General features: G+C 50.6%; 3 protein-coding genes across 3 annotated transcripts in view; 2 read left to right on the top strand and 1 right to left on the bottom strand.

The window, feature by feature from the left end:
* Positions 1-157: 157 nt before the first annotated feature.
* Positions 158-13,616, bottom strand: mamdc2a (MAM domain containing 2a). Its single transcript, XM_076026020.1, has 14 exons — positions 13,595-13,616; positions 13,226-13,396; positions 7,306-7,559; positions 6,493-6,577; positions 6,250-6,387; positions 5,035-5,291; positions 3,883-3,976; positions 2,980-3,129; positions 2,607-2,872; positions 2,405-2,501; positions 1,517-1,663; positions 1,142-1,407; positions 963-1,047; positions 158-481 (listed from the first exon to the last, which is right to left on the bottom strand). The coding sequence occupies exons 1-14, from the start codon at positions 13,614-13,616 to the stop codon at positions 423-425; spliced, it is 2,091 nt and encodes a 696-aa protein (XP_075882135.1). The 3' UTR covers positions 158-422.
* A 1,487-nt stretch (positions 13,617-15,103) lies between these two features.
* Positions 15,104-22,702, top strand: ptar1 (protein prenyltransferase alpha subunit repeat containing 1). The gene is made up of 7 exons (XM_076025648.1): positions 15,104-15,251; positions 16,430-16,599; positions 16,726-16,792; positions 16,899-17,003; positions 17,892-18,135; positions 18,267-18,607; positions 19,804-22,702. The coding sequence occupies exons 1-7, from the start codon at positions 15,166-15,168 to the stop codon at positions 20,180-20,182; spliced, it is 1,392 nt and encodes a 463-aa protein (XP_075881763.1). The 5' UTR covers positions 15,104-15,165; the 3' UTR covers positions 20,183-22,702.
* Positions 22,703-23,753: 1,051 nt separating this feature from the next.
* Positions 23,754-24,514, top strand: part of ccdc92 (coiled-coil domain containing 92) — a 5,847-nt gene continuing 5,086 nt past the window's right edge. The window contains exons 1-2 of the mRNA XM_076025650.1: positions 23,754-23,956; positions 24,038-24,268. The gene's annotated coding sequence lies outside the window, so the exon portion shown is untranslated. The remainder of the gene's footprint in view (positions 23,957-24,037; positions 24,269-24,514) is intronic.

Here is a 24,514-nt window from a genome sequence, read left to right as displayed (position 1 = left end):
CAAATCACTTTCATGTCCTCAGACGTGGTCATAATGGTCCCAGTTCACCTCTGACCCAGTCTGGACTGCCATGTCAGCAGTGCCTCACCAGAGGGCGCCATCTACACCCCTGAGGCAACATTCAAGAATAAAATCAGAACAAACTGGAGAACAATGAGCGCTTCCACGGTGATGTCATCCTTTAATCATCATCAACATCATCGAGTCTCCGCTCACTGATTTTACAACATGAGATCTGAACGTCGTCGTGTCACGAAGAGAGAGGGAGAGAGTGAGAGAGAGGGCGGAGCAAGAAGTGAAGGTGGCCACCGCTGGAGTCAGGAGTTGCGTTACAATCATGTAAGTTGTCAAAATGCTCGTGTTCCTTCTCTTTCTCCACTTGAAGAGACAAACGGCCGATGATGATGATGATGATGACGATACTAGTTGATCTCATTGAAGTCCTCGGAGAAGCCCGAGTATGGAGCCGCATCAGCAGGGTCTGCAGAGAGAAGAATTAAGAGCCACAAGCTTTGAAAATACTTGACAGGTTGACCTTAATAATCTTTTTAAAATTCCAGTTGGAGTTGAAGTTGATACTTCATTTACGTTAAATGTTAAATATTCCACATGTACTATTTGGGTTGTCGTAAAATTAAAGATCAGTTGTTGCCACAATTAACTGAGTTGCCACAAGTTACTGAAAATAAGAGTTTGCTCTTCATGACCTGACTGACTATTAAATCAGACTGTTAATATTACTGTTTTTAAAGCCATGTTTATGTCTTATTAAGAAAATAGTTTTACCCCCAGAGTGACTAAAACAAGAGGAAAAATATCATGTTGTCTAAACTCACTTCAACCTCGGCCCTTTGTTTTTTCTTTTCAGTCCTATAACTGCGTTTTAAGCCAAAGATTTTTATACTTTCTCCGTATATTTTTGGTCATTGATCGGAACGGTGAGCACTAGGAGGCGCTGTTACCTTCGCACGGCCCCCTTTTGAAGTAGACGTCATCGATGGCCGTGTCGCTGCGCAGCGACGGTCCCCTGGTGGCCTCGAAGATGATCTGCAGTGCAGTGAGTTTTTATTCATTAATTTTTTTTCAATCAGGTGTTTGTACCGGGCGCTCACAGACGGATGCTGTCCCGCCGGCCTCCTACCTGGTGTCGGACGTCACAGCGGTAGTCCACCATCGCCCTCATCCAGCTGATGCTCTGCTCGCCACGCCGCCGCCACAACAGCGCCTCCCGCTGGCCGCCACCGCCGCTGCGGCGCAGCAGCACGCTGAGGATGCCCGTTCCCGAGCCGTACATGTGGTAGTAGAAGATCAGGCACTGCGGGGAGGAGGAGCCTCGCAGGTCAGAGGTCAGCAGGCGAGCTCTGTGGCCCGGACGCATGTGCGAGGCCTCGATGTGCATGAAGTGACCTGCAGGGGGAGACGTGGAGCGGAGCGGAGCAGGGCGTGAAAAGAGGAGTTGAGTTGCTCTGTGAAGGAGGAGAGAGGCATCGCTCGCTGGCCAGAGGAAGTGACTCACCCACCCCAGTGCTGTGGTCCCCTCTGGGCCCCGTGTAGGAGGTGGGGGTGTGGCCTCGCGCTCGCAGCCAATCAGCTTCGTCCGTCAGGCGGTCCTGGACGTAGCCGCACACTCCGCTCTCAAAGTTGCACTGACCCGGCAGCGACCCTGCAGGCCCACACACACACAGCCAGTCACTTCAGGGAGGGGGTGGGAGGAGAGGCGGCACCATGAGGCGTGGCCTGACTCCTCCTCCTCCTCCTTCCTCTCCTCCACTGCTTCCTCATTCAACCATGTATTTCACGTCCTGATGTTCCGTCCTGCAGCTCCTGTGGGCCTAGCAGCTCACTTAACCCTCTGTTTGCAGCCTTCTACTGAGACAGCTGCAGGGTCAGACCTTCCTCAGAAACCAGCCGGTCTTATCGTTCCATTTCATGAAAACAGTTCCCACAGTTTTTGGTGATTTCGTTACTTTTATTTGGTGGAAAAAACTTAAAACTTAAAAATAACAAAATAATGAATCCATGCTCAACTTTACGGTCTTCAAAAACTGTGCGATCTTTTCCTCGAGGCTGGATATTATTTTGCGATGCAGCAGATGCGTGTTATCTTCATCATATTCTACCAGCAGCGCAGCAACGGTGACTGAATTTCTTTGGAGGAAAAAATAAATCACTTTCAAAAATTTCCCATTTGCACACAATTTTTTCTTCTGCTGAAATTCACTGAGTTACAGGAGAATTTTCCTCGTTGCCATCAGCAGCTCGTGTGCAAGTCGCTCAAACCTTCTTCCTCCTGAAGGGGGCAGACTCGCTGCTGTTACATACAACTCCAGTTGAAAGAAAAAACAAAACAAAACAAATCAGAGAGTCCCTCTAACTTTGCCATGTGACCCGAGCCCATGGTTACCTGCTGTGATCTTACAGTCGCCCAGAGTGACGGTGATGTCATCGAGGGCCACCAGGCCACACTCCCAGAAGCTCCGGCAGATGCTGGCAAACACCAACTGGGCGGGGGGGGGGGGAGCAGAGAAAATACACCTTGTGTGAGCTGGCTCCTCCCACTTCCACACAGCGCCGCCCCCCACCCCTGCCCAGGTCGCCCTTCATACTTTGGTCCGCATGGGCTTCATATAGGTGATCTCCACCTCGGTCCACATGGACCTGGAGGTGTCGGCCAGGCTCCAGACCTTCTCCAGGGCCACCTCGTTCTCGTCGTAGATGTAGAGGGCCAGGCCGTTGTCCACCTTCCTCAGGCCCTGCAGCAGGTAGTAGAAGCGCAGGCAGTACTTGTGGTTCCCCGGTAGGAAGGGCCCGTGGAGTCGGCCCACGTAGCCAGGTGTGGCGCCGGAGCGGGCGTTGGCCACCAGGAAGCGGCCTCACACCGTCGGGAGATGGAGAGTTAGCCTGATCCGACAGAAGCAAGCTAACTGGGGCTAAAACTTCTGACCCCTTCCTCCTCACTGCGCCCCCTGGTGGACTCACCCGTTCCCGTGGTGTGGTCGCCCGTCCGAAAGGCGTTGGGCTGAACCGCCACCCGGCTCCACACCCGGCCCTCGGCCCGCCCCTGGTGGTAGAGACACGTTCCGTCGTCCTCAAAGTCGCAGTTGGCCAGCGAGGGGTCGACCATCGGCTCTGCGGCACAGAGACACCTGCTGAGGTCCACCGCAAGTACTGCCCCCTCCAGCATGTTTGGCAAAGGCTGCCAAACATGCTTCACAACCAGGTCGGAGTCTTGGTGATGTCACACACTAGTTCTGAAGCCCATAGGTTGGTTTCACGCTCAGCTGCGCCACCTGGAGCTTCCAGGATTGTTTTGAAACTGGAAGATTCCATATTGGAGTTTGTGAGCAGCGATTGGAGCGTGACTGCATCATGTGACCTCAGGACTGCGGTTGACTACTAAACTTTAGTCACACCCACAACTTTATAGCCGTTTTTTTACCGCATATTAGACCGACTCAAACATCAGATCCTGGCAATTTAGACCAACATAAACATTGTAACCAGTCTAGGCTCCTCCCCCTTATTGACAGCCAGTCATTTTTAGTCTTTTTGCAAGTGGCTCTGATGGCCCCCTGCTGGCCAAACTGTAGAATGCAGGTTTTTGGTGTATTCATGTTGAAACTGGAAGTTCCGCCCATCTTTTTTAAACAACAACATCCAAAACCCAACTACAGAGTTCCTCATGAAAAGGAGATCATAGAACTAAAGGCACTGAAGGCAACAAGACACCAGTCCTGTCCTTATTGGCCCACCGGGACGAGCCAATCACAGTGTCTTCCTGTTTCTCTGTCTTTTCTCCCGGCACTGATCCAAACCGGACAGACGCCTCCAGAACCGGATCCAGCAGAGATGGGGAACATCTCTCTGGTTAAGGTATCTCACCTGTGTCTGTGTGGCAGAACTTTGGGGAGAAGACAATGTCGTCTATGGCCACGTATCCTCCTCTGGCACTGTTGAATGCCGCCTCAAACACCAGCTGGCAACACACACACACACACACACAGAAAGCAACACAAGTCAACAGAACACACAGGAAGAAGCGGCACCAGCAACACCACCTCTGATCTATGCCGATGTGTTGTTGTGTTGTTATGACAGTTGTGTGTGACATTTGTCAGCTCCGTCTGTGGAGCCAGACTGGATGGAAAAGTTCTGCAGGAAGAGATCCAGTTAACCCAGTTTGTAAAAGTTACACAAGTTTCTTTCCACGGCACAGCGGCGGCACGCAGTGGGTGTCTCTCTGGCTCAGAGCGCAAGGACAGGAAACCAACAACTCATGGGAGGGAGAGAGGGAGAGAGAGAGAGAGAGAGAGAGCGAGAGAGAAAAGAGTGAGAGACAGCACACAGGAGTGCGAGCGGCGTCCGAGGCTGAGCGGCGCCATATGGAAGGAATTTAGAAAAGAAATGTTGTGCAGCTGAAGATGAGAAAAGACCCCGAAGTTCCTGAACCGCCAGCCAACTTCTCCATCTCCTGACCGTCCCTCAGAACCCCGGCCAATCAGGGGGGGGTTTGATGCTCAGGTGGCAGATTTACAGCCTATGAAGTTTTGTTTAATTGCTTTTTGAATAATGATGTCATCAGCGTAAATCTCTTCAGAGTCTCAGAAGTGAAAAGTGATGTCTGTGGTGATGGGACTCGACTGTGCAGGAGGTACTTAAACCCTGGGGGCTGGGTGGAGCGCGCGTGTGTGTGTGTGTGTGTGTGTGTGTGTGTGTGTGTGTGTGTGTGTGTGTGTGTTCGGAGGTGCTGTGTCATCACTTGCTACTCTGACTAAACAGCAAATTGTTTGCTAAGCCATTACCAGGAAATTAGACTCGAGTTTCTGCCTCAGCAAAAAGATTTTCTATGTTTTAACGAGGTTGTCAAAGGTCAAAGAAATGTCTGCACCTGTTTCCTAGTGAGCATTAACTCTTACTTAACTAACTGAACCAACAGAACCGGGTTGTATCTGAACCCAGGCCCAGTCACCACAGTGACCTCCAAACACACAGTGGTCTACTTCCGGCCGCCTGACTGGCTGATGACTCACTGACCTGCAGGGGGTGGGGTGCCTTGATGTCCACGCCCACCAGGGTCCAGCCGGCGGTGGTGTACACCTCGGGCCTCCACACCTCCTCGTAGTGGCCAAGCTGGTCGCGGGTGAACAGGATGAAGATGTTGCCTCGCTCCTGGTCCCGGTGGTAGTAGAAGGTCAGGCAGCCCGACATGGGCGCCGTGGTCATGGGCGAGGTCAGCTTGGCCACCTCCTGGAAGTGCTTGGCGTACACCGAGTCCACATACATATGGTGGCCTGCGGTGGAGGCACAAGGACATTTCAGTGACACAGGATGTGACACAATAGTAAAGTGACACCAGGTGGGTTTGGACTGAACGGCGTCGAGATGAGCGTCTTCACTCAAACTTTCACAAGGTCCGCCCCCTCTTGGCCGGGCCGCAAGGAGGCAGAGTCCACCGCAATCAAACATTCAGGGAAAATCTGAAGCCACTCATTCCTGGTTCTCCTTGTCCGAATATTCCATGATAGGTTTTTTCCTCCTGTAGGTGGCTCACCAAAACACTCCATTCATCTGCTGCTGCTCCAGCCCCTCTGGCACATTTTACAACTCATTGTGGCCCCACCAGTGAAAAAGTTTGCCCAGCCCAGTTCTAGTCTGTTGTTTCTGAGGGAAATGTTGAGACTGGAAAGTGAAGGAATGATGAGAAGATCAGGATGAAGCCGGAGGATCAGACCGACAACATTCTCCGACCACCCAGCCAGTCTCTCACGGCGCTCCGCCTCATCAACACCACCTGCCTGGCCGGCTCGCAGCAGGAAGAGGCGGATTGCGCTAATCTTCTGATTACACCCCCTGGTGGGAAAGCACTGCTTGGGGATTTGGATTTTGGGTGAACATCAGAAGTCTTGCGGAGCTTGAGAAGGATCTCAGAGACCGCCTCCTACCTTTGTGTCCGAGGGTTGACACCCGCAGTGATTCAACCGCAGGGTGCAGCACCGCCTGCTGGCAGTGATGAATGAGGGCGAAGGATTTACCCGGTTTTGATGAAATATATTGTATTGTAATGCTGGCTAGAGTCAAAACGTGCTAATAGCGGTGATCCACAGGGTACCGAGTTGGGCCCGACCACTTTGTTCTTCAATGCAAGTTCTACCTGACCACTGATTGTGGCTGGCTGCCGTCTTCTCCACCTCCACTGTGTGTGTGTGTGTGTGTGTGTGTGTGTGTGTGTGTGTGTGTGTGTGTATTCACCTGTCTGGTGGTTGACGCCGCGGCTCCCCAGCTGATTGGACACAGACCCCACTGCTGTGCTGCCCCCGACGTACCAGTTGACGTTGGGGTTCCAGCTGTTGCTGTAGCCGCACAGGTGATGCTCCTCAAAGTTGCACTCTGGAAGCAGTGACAGAGAGAGTGAGAGAGAAAGTGAGACCTCACTTCACACGGATGGAACCCGGCACGTGCTTGAAATGACGGGCGGTCCTGTCCGGTCCAGACCTATGCAGTAACCAGGGACGATGTGGATTTCGAAGATGGCCACGCTGCTTCCGGTCGCTGGTTCTGGTCGACCCTCCAGCAGAACCTGCAGGGGGCGGAGTCACAGAGTTACACATTGCAGGTGCAGAATTCTGATGCCGTGCTTCAGGGAGGACGGAGGAGGAACCCGGGTTTCTGCTTGGGTTCTTCTTGCAGCTACAGTCCTGGTCTAGAACACTGAAACATCCCCTCAGACTGACTCACCAGCTGCGGAGAGTTGCTGGTTCCAGTCCCACAGCCATAAGAAGACGCCATCCTTCACTCATCAAAGCCAACCTCTCTCCATCAGTGCTAATTATTATCATTATTATTAATGTTTGCCGTCGCTTTAAAAGCTTTGCTAGGACTCGGGTTTCCCCTCCACAACACACTCAGAGTTGTTTATTTCTCCAGATCTGCTTTCATGTGCCATCTGAAGAGTGATTTGTTGTGTTTGAGTGCTGCGGTTTACATCACAGGCCCTTTATGACATCACCGCCTCTTGACTCATAGCCCTCCAGTTTTTGAAGGAGGGTTGAAGTAAACGCACATCTGACCCACTTTAGCTAGCGGGTGCCAAATATAAATAAGAAACAGCACTGCCGTCTCTCAGGGTCAGAGGTCAACGACCATTGAGTGGTGTGAAGATCATCAGGCGTAAAATCGTAAAATATCGAAGAATTCTCGTAATTGTCATGTGACAATGACGTTTGCTTTTGCTTGTTTAGGAGTCATGGAAACACAGCTACAGTCACTGAGGCCGAGGATGCAGGAGCGCCTGGTGGCCACGCCCACCTGGTAGGGGGTGCTGGCGTTGGGCAGGTCCACGCTGCCGATCAGCCAGCTGTCAGAGGCCTCGCCGGCCGCCCACAGCCGGTAGTCGAAGTTGTCGCCGTGGGGCCGCAGGTGCACTTCCAGGGACCCCCGACCGGTGATCTGGTACACCAGCCGGACGCAGCTCCAGTCCTGCTGCTCCAGAACCGGGCTCACAAGGACAGCCCCCTCTCGGCCGGGCCGCAGTGAGGCAGAGTCCACCGCGATCAGATGCCCTGTGGAGAGACAGAAACAGGGACGAGGTGGTGACATCCTGAAGCAGCTGGATGGCCCCCCAGCTGCCCAGAGAGGCCTACAGAGGTTCTGACTGACGGAGTTCTGAAGGTTCCGAGAGAGCAGAGGCAATTTGGGAGATATAAAGTCTGTTTATGGGAAGCTGGTTTATGTGTCCTCGGCTCTAAACGGGGCCGGGGAGGAGGACTCACTGCTCCAACTGCTCTGCCACACACGCCCTTATTTGGTCAATTGGACTTCTTTGCGAATTTTTGGAGTTTTGAAGGTGCAGGTTCCTTGGAGGTGGCGTGCAAGACAGGTGGTCTGTAACCTGATTCACTGACTCACAGTCCGATATCTCACAGACTCACTGGCGTTTCCAGTGGGAGGTGGGAGAAGGAAATCAAGCGGAGCAACTGTTGAACACACGCTGCTGGTCAGCTGGGGGCGCCGGTGACAGCAGCAGCAACAGACACACAAACAACGCTGCAACATTTTCAGCGTAAGCGCGTGTGCGAGTCCTGTACAGCCTGCCTACTCTCGTGCTACCCCTAGGGGGCAGCAGGTGACCCTCCAGAGGTTTGACGACGTGCAGCGCCACAAAATGTTTTGACCGTGCAGCTCCAGAAAACGCAGTGATGTCATCGGCTACAGGAGCCAAGAGTAGTGACTCGGTGAGCCAGTGACTCAGTGATTCAATGAGCCAGTGATTCAGTGAGTCAGTGAGCCAGTGATTCAGTGAGTCAGTGAGCCAGTGAGCCAGTGAGAAAATTAGAAAATAATGTGTTGTGTTGCGCTGTGTTGTGTAAGGCACCAATCAAAGAACTTTCACTGACTCCCTCACTCATCATATATTCATGAGGTGCCTACACATTGTAACTGACTGACTAAGTAACCCCAACCCAACACTTTGATGAGTACCAGACTTAAAGATGCTACATTATCAACATTAGCAATATTATAATCAAAGGCAGCCAGCTTTGCTGCCCCCTGCAGTTTTTCTGAGGAGCAACGTCGCCTGTTCAAAACAAAGCTTCGCTCGCCTCTCCGCCTTTGAAAGTAGCAGAAGAGTGCGACGCTGCCTCCAGGAGGAGTGGAAGCAGTGAGGACACAGTCAGCGTCTGATGGATCTGGACTGCTGGAAATGAGGTCGGAGGTTTTCAGCAAACATGTTCTAACTGTCAGCAGCAGGAGTTTCCAGGGTGAGCGAGTGAGCTGGAGGTCTGGAGACGTGCCCGTCCTACAGACGAGGCAGAGCAGCAGGAGGGGAGGATGAGTGGGGTTGGGTGGGGGTGGTGGTGGAGGGGAGGGTCCCCAGGGTCCTCCCCCGACCAAAGAGCCTCTATTATTAGCAGAACTCTTCACCTGAACTTGTTCTGAAGAGTCTTTTTCTGCTGAAGAGAGGCTCCTGAGAGCCCGGGGGGGGCGGGGCTTGGTGGTCTCTGCCCCAATAGTGGGCGTGGCCTGGCACTGCGAGCCCTCCTCCCCCCACGGGCCTCTCTGTGTGGACATCCGTCTCGGCCTCAACCCGCAAGCTCACCCTCAGACTCTTTTTTTGGGAGCAGCTTTGTCGTTGCCGTGGCAACAAACACAAAACAGCAGCCTGGCTCTCCTTCTCTTCCTGCTCTTCTCTTTTTTTAATAACGGACCTATTTATTGCCACGCTGGGTGTAGTCCGTCACCAGCTCATTACCTCCCCGCCTGGTCCAGAGCTGGAAAAACCACAGCGGGTTCTTTTTTTCTTCCTTTTTGGTTTGAGAGGAGAAGAAGTGCAGCAGCGGGGAGCAACTCAGAATTTGGCTGCAGCCAAAGTCGCACACACACAATTTACAGAGGCGACACTTATCTTCCCAGTGGGAGCATAAACTGCACTGACAGATTAACATAAACACGGCGAGGCTCGACTCGCTGCCGCCGCCGCCGCCGCCGCCACCGCCAGGGAACCAGGACAGAGTTGCTGCACAACTGCAAGACCACTGACTTGTGTTGCACAAAACGTGTGTAGTTGTTGTTGTGAGTGATTGTAAGATGACACAGCTTCACAATAAATCCTGAGGTTTGGAGTGCGGGTGACGTGAACTGCCCACTCGTCACTTTTACCTTCGCCCTCAAGCAGCAAAAACATTTTAAATCCGCTGGTGGAAAAACACAAGCGATGGAAAAAGCAAAGTTTAGGGGTTCGTTGAGTCAGAAGAGGCTTCGATCATTAGAAGAACGACAAGGTGGAGATCTTCTATCAATACTCAACATATAAAGACACTGAAGTGACAGTCTGGTGCAGGCAATACCATCGGCCAACCCATTCACAACAATGGCACACCGGCTGCTAGCTTGCGTAGAATCGGAGGCTATGAATCAGCAGGAAGCCTCCATCCCGCACTTCACTGATCGCTGCGTGAGCACAACTGAATGACTTCAATCCCATTTAAACATTCAGCTTATTTCTAATGTCTGCTGCTAACAACACAGTTCAAACTATGTGAACCATAGACTATTATGAAACCCTATGTTAAGTTATGATTGACCTCTACTGGCGAGCCACTGGCCTGCGAAGGTCATTTTCGTGAATGAAAGCTTTCATGCAGCGATGCTAACGGAGCATTTTAGCATGACTGCTGTCGCGGCGCTAATAGAGAGATTATAACGCATTAAGTGCAGAGATATATGAAATGACCTTGCAAGTTTTATTTGTTGGTTTTTAACTCAGTGGCGCCACCTCTCTAAATGTTGACCCTGGGCTTTGCATCGCTGACCAATACCAAAAACAACTGCAAGGCGTTGCGTTGAGCTGTGAGGATTTCTGAGCTGCCGGCACTTTCAGCTGGTGTTAACGCCGCTCTGTGCAAGTGTGTGTGTGTGTATGTGTGTGCAAACAAACCCCACTCAGAACCTATGACAAGCTTTGATGACGGCAGTCAGATTGAGAGGCTAAGTGTGGGGCAGAGCCTCCCCACCTGGCCACTGGGCAGACTGCTCTTGCTGGGCAGTCTGACTTGGATCTGCCACTCAGACCAGACAAGCACAGATTGTAAAGAGAAGATAACTGGGACCAACCTCCCAGCTATCCACAACTTGTACCTGACCAGAACCAGGAAACGTGCAAGTAACATGGCCGCAGACCCCTCACACCCAGGACTTTTCAAACTCCTCCCCTCTGGTGGGTGTGACAGAGCACTGTACGCCAGAACCAGCAGACAGCGGCTCAGCTTCTTCCCCCAGGCTGTTGCTCTGATGAACTCACATCACTAAGAGTAATAACCATGTAATAACTGTGTAATAACCATCCTTCCTCATATTGCACTACACTGAACATTTCCACATTTTCTTTATGTTTCTTTTTATCTTACTGTCACAGGCTATGCATATGTAGTCTTGTATATATATATATATACATATATATATATATATATATATATATATATATATACATATATATATATATATATATATATATACATATATATATATATATATATATATACATATATATATATATATATATATACATATATATATATATATATATATATATATAAATATATAATATTTAGGTATATTTAGACAGACTTGTATATATTTTATATTTAGGTATTTTGAGATATATGTGCACATTTAACAAATGCTTGCATGTATATATATATATATATATATATATATATATATATATATTTCATATATACAGGTACTACCTGAAAAGTTAGAATATCAAGTAAAAGTTGTTTTATTTTGGCAATTTAACATAAAAGATGAAAGCAACAAATTTTATTGAGCCATTCCACGCAAATTAACATCTCAAGCACTTCCTTGTTGTAACTTTGCCGGTTAAGATTTTCAGCTTATTAAAACCACAAACCCACAAACTCAGAAAGTTATTATAAAATCTGAGGGTTTTTTTTTAAGTTGCAAGACCTGATCAGCAAAATCCAAAGAAATAAAAACTTGAAATATATTGATTTGCATATTATTCCTTTATATAACATGTCAAATTCACCTTTTAAGTTGAATTGCAGAAATACAACAACCTTTTCAGGATATTCTAATTTTCTGGGTAGTACTGTATTTACTATGTAGACTTGTATATAGATCCTTATTTTACTCCTCCACACTGTTCATAGTTTATAGTTTATTTATACTTACAGTTGCACATTGTTTACTTGTTTACCCTGACTTTTGCTTATTCTGTAGTTTGTTTTTGTTTTTTTAACCTAAGTAGTGGGATGGTGAAAACCCGGAGTCAAACTCCTTGCCTGGCCTGCACACACTCGGTCCATAAAGCCCATTCTGATTCTAATTCTGATTCCAGCGTGGTTTGACCCATTTAGAGCCTCTGAGTGGTGCCGCTGAGCCAGCGGAGGATCACGTCAGACTGCAGTGTTATGCAAAAGTGAGCCGGGGCTCAAAGGCTGGAGGTGAGGCCGTCATCAGTTGTGTAATGTCTGAGTTTGGAGGAAAAAGCTGGATCCTCATAAAAAAAAACACACAAAAACCCAGACCAAGCGGTCTGTTGGCTGTCACTGGTTTTAATTTGCTGTTGCTCTGGAGATATGTGGCAAACACATTTCTGAGGTGTCGCTGGTTTTTACCGAAGCATCTTGAGTGGGATTTCACTGGGAAACTGAGTCGTGGTCCTGCAGCTGCCCTCAGAAGACACAAGTATTGCCCCCAAAGGCATTGTGGGTATCCCAGCTGTTTCTTTCCCACCAGTTGTCTCATGCTGTGTCTCAATTCAGGGTCTGCACCCTTCAGACCGAGTGTCCTCCGTCTGAAGGAAGTGTTCTTAGAGTTCCCAACCTAGAAGGACGGACCAAACCCCGCCTCCCTGGTCGCCACTCGGGACGGTCTGGCCTTCGGCGTATTTCCTTGTTTCGTCACCGCCGTTCCCTCCGGCTGGCCAACCCCGGAAGTGACGTTTTTATAGTATCAAGCTAACCATTGGTTCGCCATCTAACAATGTCGTTGGATGATCAAATAAGTAAAATCCTACGTTAAAAACTGGATACTTTATGTGAAACTTCAATATTTAGATTTATATGTCGTGTCTTAACCACTACATGCCGCTAATTTCAGCTGACTTCCCAGGATCCCACGATGCTTTGCAGCCGCACGCAAAGCATCCTGGCATACACAAGTATGCGAAGGATAGTAGCGGTGCATCCTTGGAATCGGCTAAAACGAGTGCGTATTTCCGAGTACGCATATTGAGCGTCCTAAGCACCCTCGGGAATTGGGAGGAGCCTTCGCGCAGTGCTATGACGCAACTTCCTTTCAAAATGCGTACTTCAAGGATGCAGACCCTGAATTGAGACACAGCATCAGTGTCGCCCTCCACTTCTTCTGCTTCCTCCTACTTTCCACCATCAAAGCAGTCCCGGAAGCCAGCCCCTCTGTGATGTCACAAAGGGCACCAACGACTCTCCCAGGTCGGGACCCAGGTGCTGGCTCGGCCCTCTGACACCCTACACTTGCTTTTTTGCTGCAGTTCTCCCCCCCTCATTTTAAACACGTGAACGGTCCAACAACAAATCAGCAGTTTTAGCAGAAAGATGTAAACAGAGGGCTCACTGCGCTGCCCCCTGGAGGTCTGGAGTTTTCATTGACCTAAATCTAAGCAAAAACTGTCCGTTCATCTCCTTATTCTTCCTCTGTGTCTCCATCACGCTGCCCTCACCTTCGTCGTTCACGCTCCAGTTGCCGAACTCCGGCTCGGAGGTGTAGCCGCAGGTGTCCAGCTCGAAGCTGCAGGATCCGGGCAGCAGCAGCGGCGAGGACGGTGGTGGCGGCGGGTGGTGCTGCTGTTGCGCCTGCAGGAAACCGCAGAGCAGCGGCAGCAGCAGCAGCACTGACGTAGGAAGGCGAGAAGAATGAAGATCATCAGGTCAGCTGGACTGAACGCTTCACGCGCTTCACGCAAACTCGAGGCTTGATGATGTGGACCAACTCGTAGAGAAACAATGAAAGAAAATAAAAACAACTCGAGCGCGGAGTCGCGCTGCACAACATTTGATTGAAGTCATGAGAAAGATTGTTGAGTATTTACCGCAAACAGAGACGCAGCGCATCGTGGCAGCAGCAGCAGCAGCAGCAGCAGAGACTCTGGACGAGAAGTTTCCTGATTGGATGTTTGGCTTCTACTCACAAACTACAAGCACCGGCGGTCGTTCACACCGAGGCTGGTCGTTTCTCTCATGTTGTCACCCGCAGAGACGCAGGGCTTGTTGTCCGCTGGATGGATGGAAGCCCGGAGGCGGGAGACACGCCGCGCGACCACTCCGCCCCTCATCACCTCTCTCTCTCTCTCTCTCTCTCTCTCTCTCTCTCTCTCTCTCTCTCTCTCTCTCTCTCTCTCTCAGTTTTCAATTTACTTGCTCAAAGTTTTGCTCTCGTTCAACAAGAAACTCAGAAACAGAAGTTGCAATGCTGCCCTCTGGCGGGCAACGTGTGTAACTGAGGCCCATTTCTGAACACCATCCACTACTTGTCATTGGTTTCCCTGCCCTTGAAGACGCTTGAATGGAAAGACTCCAGAGGAACCAGATGTTTTGCCCTGAAGTCGGTGCTTCCTCACACATCTGGTGCATTGATACATTTGATGACTTCACTTCCAAATCGCAGCCCATGACTCACTTCGTTCAGCATTAAGAAGATCGTTCATTGTGACAGAAAATGAGCTAAAGCGGAAGCTCAATCTGAGGGGTGAAACCTGGGATAAAGAAAGCAGCTGTGGGAAAACTGTGTCATTCCCAACGCTCACAGGTCTGGCTCCTACACCTCCTACAACTTCCTGAGATCCCTCAGGAAGTTGTAGGAGGTGAGGTTAGGAAGTCCTGGACCTGGACCAGAAGGTTTCAGCTGGAAATAATGTCAGTTTCAGCATGTTCCTCAAGTTCAATGACTACCATGCAGAAAAAAGAAAAAAGTGAAATGATCTGAGCAGCAGCAGCAGCAGCTGATTGGTGGAGGTCTGTTTCAGTCCCAGTCAGGGCTTCACACTGGCGGCAACATCAGAGGGGAGCAGGCAGAAAGAATCTTTGATGCTTTTCTGACCAATAAACAGAGGACTCCCCCACAGCAGCTGCACTCTGTCTCTTACGCAACGCTGGATGAAAGTGACTTCCCAGGCTGCGGTGGGATTTTGAGGGCAGTGTGGAGGAACCCTGAGTGGTTCCATGTCTCAAACACAAAATTGCTCCAAGATCCCATCTGCATGCGTCACCGTTTACTGATGACGTGAAACTGTTCTCTTTTGTTTGTCAAGGAGTTTGACGGCAGAAAAAGAAAAAAAGGTTTCTTTAATTACCAACTAGAAAAGTCCTGCTTTCAAATCTTTTGTGCTTTTTACACATTTTCCTTTTTGATTAGGACTATAAGATGGAAGAAAACTACCTGTTTGCTCGATGATAATAATAATAATAATAATAATAATAATAATAATAATAATAATAATAATAATAATGGTAATAATAATAATAATAATAATAATAATAATAATAATAATAATTTGTTGGCTGCTTTTTCTTATTTATTTTGCTTCTCTAGGCTTCCATTGGCTGCTCTTCTCCTTCACCCGGAAGTGTTTCCTTGCCCATGTGACGTCGCTGTGCCGTAAAGATGGCGGAGTCGGAGGAGGAGGTGGATGTCTTGGTCCAGAGAGTTGTTAAAGACATCGCCAACGCCCTCAAGAGGAACCCCAACATGTGAGTGAGGTCGTTGGGGTGTTTGGCGGTGCGCAGCGGAGCTGCGTCGGGCCGCCCTCGGCGGAAGTGTGGAGCCTGACGTCCGCCGGAAGCAGCGGTAGGCTGGCCGGGCTCGGTCTATTGCCTGGAGACGGAGCGGCTGTTGGGAGGAAAGTTGAGCTCGCTGGCAGTTTAGCCGGGCAGCTCTGCTGCTCCCCTCTACCAGCCTGCTGGTGTGGCAGTGGAAGATGCTAACTACCGGTGTTGTGGTCCTGGAGGTTGGTCCTGGTCTCCAGAACACTTCCGAAGGGTCTCGGTCTCAGAGGCATTTTTACTGGGTCTGATCTGGGTATGGGACTGGGACGGACTGGGGACTTTTGATCCAGACCAGTGGAGACTCGGCCAACACTGTAATAACACGACAATAACAGCAAGGAATCCAGCTGCTGCCGTTTGACGCTCTGGTGGTGACACCCAGGGTGACACCCTGACTTCCATTCCTGGTTCATTCAGTTCTATATTTGTTGAAGCCAAGTTGTTTTTTGACAATGGTTCAAAATAGTTGCAAAGCAGCCAAATGTTAAAGGAAATGATTCCTGCTGCAAAGAGACGTTGCTGTTCCATTGAGAAGCAAAGTGGAATTTTAAAGATACTGCGGTCGTTTTCTGTTTTGTTGTTGTTTTTCTTTGGTCTGAAAATCTGAAGTGACTGCTGTGTCAGAGGTTTTGACTGCGCTCCATCCACTCAACCAACCAACCCACTTCCAGCAGCTCAGTAGTCGTCACAGGTGTCACACATGTTCTACATCCCTCCCTGGACACACCTGCTTCTTCTTTATCTTGACTGCTTTCAACACTGTAGATACAAACTCAAGACATCAAATATATGAGCAAGACATGTGGATTAAAGTGGCAAAAATAAAACATGTTGAATATCTAAATTAGGGCTGTGCGATGAATCGATTTGAAATCGAAGTCAGATTTTTTTAGTCGTAACGATGTTAAATACGATGTTAGTCGTAGAGAAAGAAAATCTGGATTTTATTTTGGACCAAAATCGCCCAACCCTAACCTAAATATGTTGTGTTTGGCTGGCTGTTCTAGAGGACCTTAAATTATAAAACTTGTTGGAGTTATTTTACACTTTTTTTTCCCCCATGTTGTTTATTCATCATTTCAATTTCGGCCGCCTCCCTGCAGAGACGAGATCGGCGTGATCCCGTGTCCCGAGGCTCGCTACAACCGCAGCCCCATCGTCCTGGTGGAGAACAAGCTGGGCGTGGAGAGCTGGTGCGTCAAGTTCCTGCTGCCCTACGTCCACAACAAGCTGCTGCTCTACCGCCAGCGCAAGCACTGGCTGGACCGGGACGGTAGGTGAACGCAGCATCCTCCCCATCATCATCATCATCATCATCATCATCATCACCGTGGCTGACTCCAGAACACCCTCTGGATCGGTCCCGGGCCGGTTCTAACACTGTCTGTGTGTCCCTCAGCTTTGGTGGACATCACCTGCACTCTGCTGCTGCTCAACCCAGACTTCACCACCGCCTGGAACGTCAGGTACACACACACACACACACACACACACACACCTGCAAACAGCTCCAGGTTCTTGTTCGTCCATTGGCGTGGTTTTGACTGGTGGCCGGTTCGTTTGCTGTCACAGGAAGGAGCTGCTGCAGTGTGGAGTCCTCAACCCTGAGAAGGACCTGTACCTGGGCAAGCTGGCCCTCACCAAGTTCCCCAAGAGCCCAGAGACCTGGATCCACCGGTAACAGCGGCTTACTGACTACAGTGGCTGTGGTTCTGAGAATTGCCTGCCCCTCACTAGATGTTCTGGTCAGACCCAACCTGGCTGCTCCAGGCTGTGGTCTGAAGTGTTTATCTGCTGGCTGGATGACCAGTCCTGAAACTTAGAGGTCCAGTGTGTAAAATTTGGTCTGATTTACGATTTTCATATTGGTAAAAGCTTAATAAACTGACCTCAAAAACATTATGAAAAGCAAATGCTTGCTTGTTTATGAGCAAGGTTCTCTCTCCCGGTTAGCTGTGCTGTCAGTTAGCTGCGCCGTCATGTTTCTAAGGAAGCCTGGTGTGGACAATCCAGCTGCCTGACAGTGCGTTTCATATCTAGGGTGAACGCTTGTGTCCTTAAATAAACCAACAAAGAAGAAGGAAGCTGATGGGGTGTCTACTGGCAAAGACACGACATATAAATTTAAGTATTGAAATTTCACATCAAATATTCAGTTTTTAACGTAGGGTTTTTACTTATTTGAACATCCAACACCACCGTTAGATGGCGAACCATTGGTTAGCGTGATACTATGAAAACGTCACTTCCGGGGTTGGCCAGCAGGAGGGAACGGCGGTGACACAACCAGGAAATACGCCGAAGGCCAGACCATCCCATGTGGTTACCAGGGAGGCGGCGTTTGGGTTGGTCCTTCTGGGCCGGGTTCTTGGGAGGACGCTTCCTTCAGATGGAGGATGCTTCCTTCGAAGGATGCAGACCCTGAATTGAGCCTGGCTGTGTTTAACAGTAACTGAGATGGAGTGGCCAATCAGGAAGTGAGCTGACGAAGCAGTCAGGAGCAGCTGCACGGTGACGGTGAAGGATAAAAATCTCTCCTGTCCCTCCTCATCCTCCTCCCTGCAGACGCTGGGTGCTGCAGCAGATCCTGCGCCGCTGCTCGGCCAGCAGGGTGCAGCAGCAGCAGCAGCAGCAGCAGGACGGCGGTGGCGGTGGTGGGAGGAGCCAGCAGCTCAGCCAACAACTGGCCCAAACGCTGCACCAGGAGATGAAGGTCTGCTGCGACGCCGCCTGCCGCTACCCCAGCAACTACAACGCCTGGTCCCACCGCATCTGGGTGCTGCAGCACATGGCCCGGGGCAACGTCAAGGTCAGAGGTCACAGCTTCCTGTCGGCTGAGTTTCCACCAGTTTTTTGTAAAACAAAAGCGATATTTGTAAAGTGCAGTCCTGGGAGTGCTGCAGACGCAGCCTGGTGACGCTGCTCTGATGTTTCCTCCAGGTGCTCCACGACGAGCTCTCCTCCATGCAGCTCTGGGTCTCCATGCACGTGTCCGACCACAGCGGCTTCCACTACCGCCAGTTCCTGCTCAAGGAGCTGATCGCTGAGCTCTCCCAGGCTCCTCCCCCCTCTTCCTCCTGCCAGGCTCCTTCCCCCGCCTCCCCCCTGCACCAGGCCAATGGCCGCCAGAGCCAGGAGGCCGCCGAGGAGGAAGAGCAGCAGCAGCAGCAGCAGCAGCAGCAGGGCTGCAGCTCCGTCCTCAAGCTCTTCCACCAGGAGATGGCACTGTGCTCGGACCTGATCCAGTCCTACCCGGGCCACGAGGCGCTGTGGAGTCACAGGTGAGGGCGCCGAGCGTCACAGGAAAGTTTTCACCTTTTCATGGGGGTTGATTTTTAGGACGCATGCAAATGTTCTCGTTTGAGTTTGCTTTGATTCAAACATTAATTTCAATAAAGTTGCCCACTCAAAAGGTTTTTGACGTCCGCACCATGTGGTACCGCAGAGTGGGGCTGAACCATTATCAAAAATAATCGAATTGCCATTTTTTTCCCTCAATATTGCGATTTAATTGGCAATTATTTTTTATCTTTCATGTATTTTTCCAACAAACAAAAAAATGTTATATATTAATAAACATATCAGATTTATTATACACAAATTGTTCTTTTTTTTATAGGCTAGGCTAATGTTAAGCTAAGTGAAGCATGAATTAATAGGAGAGAGCCTTTATTTATCTACTAGTGTTTTTCTTTTGTTTTTTGCAAGACATTTTAATCAAGCTCAGAATGATTTTGTTTCAGTCCACACAAAGCACAAAACAGCGACAGCGTCATTCAACCCATGCTAACACACTAGCGGCGTTAACATCGCTATAAGGTGCGAAGTTACGAGGCAGCGGTTCACTGCCAGCGAACACAACTCCCACTCTTGTGGTCCTTGCTGCTTCGGTAGTTCGTTCCCGACACTGTTTTGCTAAACTACGGCCACCAGGTGGTGTCAACCAGGAAGAGCTTCTTTTCCTCGCGCGTCGCTCCGTCCGTCCGGCTCGTCGCAGCATCCACTCCTCCCACTGCCTGCTTTGCTTCGCTTCGTGCCGCTCGCAAAGTCACATGACTGTAACTCCCGTCAATCAAATCACAGTCTTTGCGGTTAGAAAATCTTGTTCTGTCCTATCGCGATATCATCGCTAATGCCATTTAGTGTCCAGCCCTACCATAGAACCTGTAGCACTTCACACCATGTCGCTGTGACTCCCATGATACGTCAGGACGCATCAGCCAATCAGAACGAGCCGAGACACAGTAGCCGTTTTAAAGGCCTTTATTTTTGAATTGCAGTCAATGGGGAAAAGGCTTTTGGGGATTGTTGTTGCAGTACCTGGAGTGGCCACTGGGGAAGACTTGGCACACCACCGTATTGTCAGTGTGGTCTCCAGTTCTTGGAATACATCCATGACTGTCTCACCCGTCTGTCTCCTCCCCACCTCTACCTCCTCCTCCTCCATCCCCCTACCCCCCGGCCACCCCCCCACCAGGCGTCATGTCTTCTACCTGTGGCACCACTGGCGGCAGGACCACGGTCAGCAGGACGGCAGGCGGCCCGACGAGGGCGACGCCCCAGACCCGGACTCGCCCACGGCCGAGGCCCAGTCATGCGTCAACGGCGAGCGCCACGCCATGGAGGTGGACGGCGGTGGTGGCGGCGTGTTGGTGGCGGCGGCGGCCCTCCCCCCCGACCCGCGGGACAGCAAGCGGCTGAGGCGCGGCGTCCTGGCGGGCGAGCCGCCCACCCTGGCAGCCGCCGAGCACGGCTTCGTCCACGCCGTCCTGGACGGCTGCAGCCACGCCGAGCAGAGACGCTTCGCCCTGGAGTACAGGAAGTGGATCGACGGCGTGGCCAATCAGCAGCCCTGAGAGCGACGCCCGCTTCACTCCCCGCCCCCAACCCCCCGCTTCACCCCCCTCCCCCTCAATAAGTTGCCTTCGGACTCACCTCAGCTCACCTCGGCGTCCTTCCAGATGATGAACTCCTCCTTCACATGCAGTAGAAGCAGCTGCAGCACGCAGCCAATCACCTCTCGGCAGCCGGTCGAGGGGGCGGGGCCTGGTCGAGGGGGCGGGGCCTGATCTTCCACTAGAGAAACATCTGGATTCCCAGAGCTTCACCTGAGCCAGAAGCTCTGCAAACACCGAAGTGTGTGTGTGTGTGTGTGTGTGTGTGTGTGTGTGTGTGTGTGTGTGTGTGTGTGTGTGTGTGTGTGTGTGTGTGTCAGGCCGTTAGCCCTGTTCAGTGTCTCATCACCACAGGTCACATTTCCAACTCCTCTTGTTTTCTTCTTCTTCTTCTTCTTCTTCTTCTTCTTCTGCTGCTGCTGCTGAGTTGAACTTCCTGCTCCCGAGCTTCAGCTGAAGGACTCGGCGAGGACGGCCGTGTGTGTGCAGGACCGAGAGACTCCGATACGGAAACACAGCGGTCGCATCGCGACTGGCTTGTGACTCAACCGACTCGGTTTGATTTTTTTTTTTTCTCGAAGTTCTCAAACGTTTCTCCTCCTTCGCTCGCCAGTCGTTCTGAGTCTCCACGGTTGTTTTTCCAGCCCTGTGATTGGCTCAGACACGGGACCGTGTTGCGCTGCCTGATTGCCAGACTTCAGAAGCACACAGTGTCAGACGAGGCTAACCGCTACCGGCTAGTCGTGGCGGATCGAAGGTTCTCAGTAGAAAGAGTGGAGGCTTGGGGCTCAGTGGTGAGTTTCAGCTAGCGGGACGCGTGCGACTGCAGCAGATCATTGACGCACTTCGTCCACTGGTTGTCGACTTCCTTTGTCGATCAAACGAAACACAAAACAAGACGCCGACATTTGTTTTCGTGGGAAAAGCCTCCGAACTCGTAGCGTCTGTGGCTTTAATCTCAGATTTCCTGGCAGTCTGAACAAAGCTCTTCTTCTTCTTTGATGTTTTGTACGGCAAGCTGGCAACAAAAGTCTTGCATTACTGCCACCTACAGTCTGGATGCCTCTTTCTCCCACTGTCAGTCATCCGCCAGTATTAAATAGCTGGAGGAAGAAACTTCAGGCGCGACTCTGGAAGGTCAAAGGTCAGCAGAACACACCCGTGTCTCACGGCCTCCAGTCCCTTCACCTCCACGCCGCGCTTCCTGTCTGTTCGATCGCCTCACTTCCTGTTAGATTGCCTCACTTCCTGTCTGCTCGATCGCCATTGCTCCCTGCAGGTTTTAAGCACAGTTGGGACCCCTCTGTTTCCTGTAGGTGGCGCCATCCATCACCGTTGCGTTTTTCTTTTCCCTTCTGTGGTTTTCGGACAGTCTGTAAACTGAACCGCATAGCTCGGTTAGCGTAGCGTACGACGACACAGACATCATTTGCTTTTAGCAGCTCGGCGGCGGTACTGATTGGCCGTGCGGTGCTGAGCAGCGACCCCCTGTGGCCGACCACTGGTGCTACACGCTGCCGTCGTCTGTTATGGGGACGCGGCGTTCGCAAACAGGTGAAAATCTCAACAGGCACTTTTTTTTTTTTTTGTGAGGTCGGAGGTCAGTGGCGAGTTTTGACGGCCAATCACGGTGACGCAATGTGATGTTTTGTTTCTTTTTATTGTAACGCTGCACTTTGCACCCGGCTCGCCGACGGCTGCTCGGACTGTGGTCACCTTGTGTAAAAAAAAAACTCAACAACACGACAAATGGTCAAAAAGCTGCACTTGTTGTGTCGAGAAACAAACGCTAGCGTCACTTTTAAGCGCGGTTACGCCATTTTTAACTTTAGCGAGCCGCCTCCTACTGCTTCATCCAATCAGCTTCCACCACTGACCAGTTTGTGACGCAGAGCCGTTTGTTTGGGGGTGGGGTTGGGTGGGGAGGGGGATTGCACTTTGGACACCGGATTTTACACTTTGATGGATTTATCGTCCACGGACGTTGGTACGCAAATGAACAAGCGGTGGGGTGGGGGGGTGGGGTGGGGCTGGTCATGTGACTGTCTGTCTGTCCGCTCGCTTCCATGTCCTCCTCCTGATGCCCCACCCTCCCACCACCACCACCACCACCCCCATCATGTAACATCATAGATAATCTCAAGTTGTGTGTCCGGTGGGCGGGGCTGGCGAGGTGCAGTTGTGATGCCGCAGACCTACAACACCCAGAACGCACAACTCTGAACACTATGAGCATCTATGCAGAAATGTTTTGTTTTTCGAGGTTCAGCAAGCTTTTAAAAACCAAAAAAAAAGAGAAAAGAAGTAGCGTCTGCGTCTCTGCTCTCACTCTGCAGTCCACTTCAGTGTTGGGGGGTTTCCTTCATAGCGTCATTCATTCTCTTATTTATTTGTAGATTTAAAGTCGTATTTTAATATTTTTTTTTTTCAGTGTTGTCGCCTGCTTACCGAGGAAATAAAGCTCACCTGGGTTCAATGTTTCCTTATTGCCGACTGTTTATTTATTCCTCTGTCTGTCTGACCTGAACTGAACAGAAGCAGCTGCTTAAAGCAGCTCTAGGTAACTTTTCCACCATAAAATTCTGATTCCAAACCCAGTAAAGTGGTAGATAAACCATCAATAGGATCAATGGTGCCGCCTCGGGCTGTGCCGGCTGTAACTGCACTGCGCGCCGGACGAACCGCTTCACGGCAACGTCACACATTTATTTAGAGGCGGCCTTACAGACTACTATTACAAATACATAAGATTGTAAAATGACGGAATGGAACCCAATAAGTAACCTCGATGAAAGACGAAGTAATAAAAGTGTTGAACGTTTGCTACGACGTTATTGTCGTAGCAAACTCGGAGCAAGCTCAGGTTACCCAGCGCTGCTTTAAGAAGAGACGTCCAGGTCGTTCCTAGTGGTGGATGATCATTGAAGTAGGGCCCCTACTAAATGTTGTTCTCGTGTCTTTTTCCCATCCACAGTCCAGCACAACATGCAAAACAAATGTTGCTTTGGAAACCGCCTTGACCTCCGTGTTGGTGATCAAGCACATGAGAAAATGACGCTGTTGACTTGGTGTCGCGTTGTAGTCCTGGAGGTTGGTCCTGGTCTCCAGACCACTTTTTAAAGGTCTTTGTCTCGCCTTGGACTTGGAGGCATTTCTACTGGGTCTGGTCTCAGTCTGGGACTGGGTGGACTGGGGATTTTTGATCCAGACCAGTGGAGACTCAGCCAACACTGTAATAACAAGATAATAACAGAAAAGAATCCAGCTGCTGCCGTTTGACGCTCTGGTGGTGACACCCTGCCCTTTTATTCCCAGTTCATTCATTTTTTAATTAGATGAAGCAAAGGTTTTTTTTTTTTTTTTTTTTTTTTTTTTTAAATGGTTCAAAATAGTTGGCAAAGCAGCCAAATGTCAAAGGAAATGATTCAAAGACCATTATTAAAAGTATAAAGTCCTGGTCTGGTCTTGGTCTCGGTTGGTGCTGCCTGGACTACAACACTACGGTGGTGGGTTTTTGGCAGGGTGCCGTGGTGTCGCTTGGATCCGGATTTCCTCGGTGATGCTCCGTTTCCTTTCTGCCACAGGAGGTCGCTGAACAGGTGCGTGCGTTGCTGTGGTGAAAGCGGAGCCTCGTCCCTGGCAACCGGCCGCCGCTCCAGGACTCCCAGGGTCGCTGCTGCCGCCGGAGTCGCTTCCAAACTCCGGGACCCTCGACTCAGTTCTCAAACTGCCCAGGTATCAACCGTGTGGTTGGAGGCGCGTGCATCTTGACGTGCCTTTCCCATGATGCATCGCTTTATTTTGTCTCCCGTATAGCCGCTGCCAGGAGGAGATGAGCTGAGCGATCTGACACCGACGCCCTCCTCCCCCTTTTCTCTCGACGCCACCGGAGCGACGAACCTCCCTCCCCGTCCACAGCGTCACCGACATGCCCGGGGAGGCTCGCCGCTAGCCGCCAACAACGACTCCCCTCCCCGCCCGCGTCGAGACACGGCTGCGTGTTTTTGTCGTCGTCGTCGTCGTTGTCTGGTTTTGAAGCGCACGACGGTAAGAACCCCGCATAATTGACGTCCGTGTTAGCCGCGCCGCTTAGCTTAGCATACTTAAAGAGCCGCATACGTACTTCCTCTGAGAGAGGAGCGTTTCATTCAAAGCGATTTTCAAAGCGTTTTCGCGTCGTGTCAGTCGCAATAGGCGAGGTGAACACGCACAGTCTATTAGTCCTGTTTTAATCCAAGGACAATGTGCGCCGAGGGCTGCTTAGAAAGCGATAAAGACGCCTAGTTCGAACGC

The sequence above is a fragment of the Nelusetta ayraudi genome, unplaced genomic scaffold (assembly GCF_046127955.1).
Source record: "Nelusetta ayraudi isolate G7.1 ecotype Tasmania unplaced genomic scaffold, CSIRO-AGI_Nayr_v1 ptg000018l, whole genome shotgun sequence".
Lineage (NCBI taxonomy): Eukaryota > Metazoa > Chordata > Actinopteri > Tetraodontiformes > Monacanthidae > Nelusetta > Nelusetta ayraudi.
Note: the sequence above shows the minus strand (reverse complement) of the source record. Positions and strands in the feature narration are given on the sequence as shown.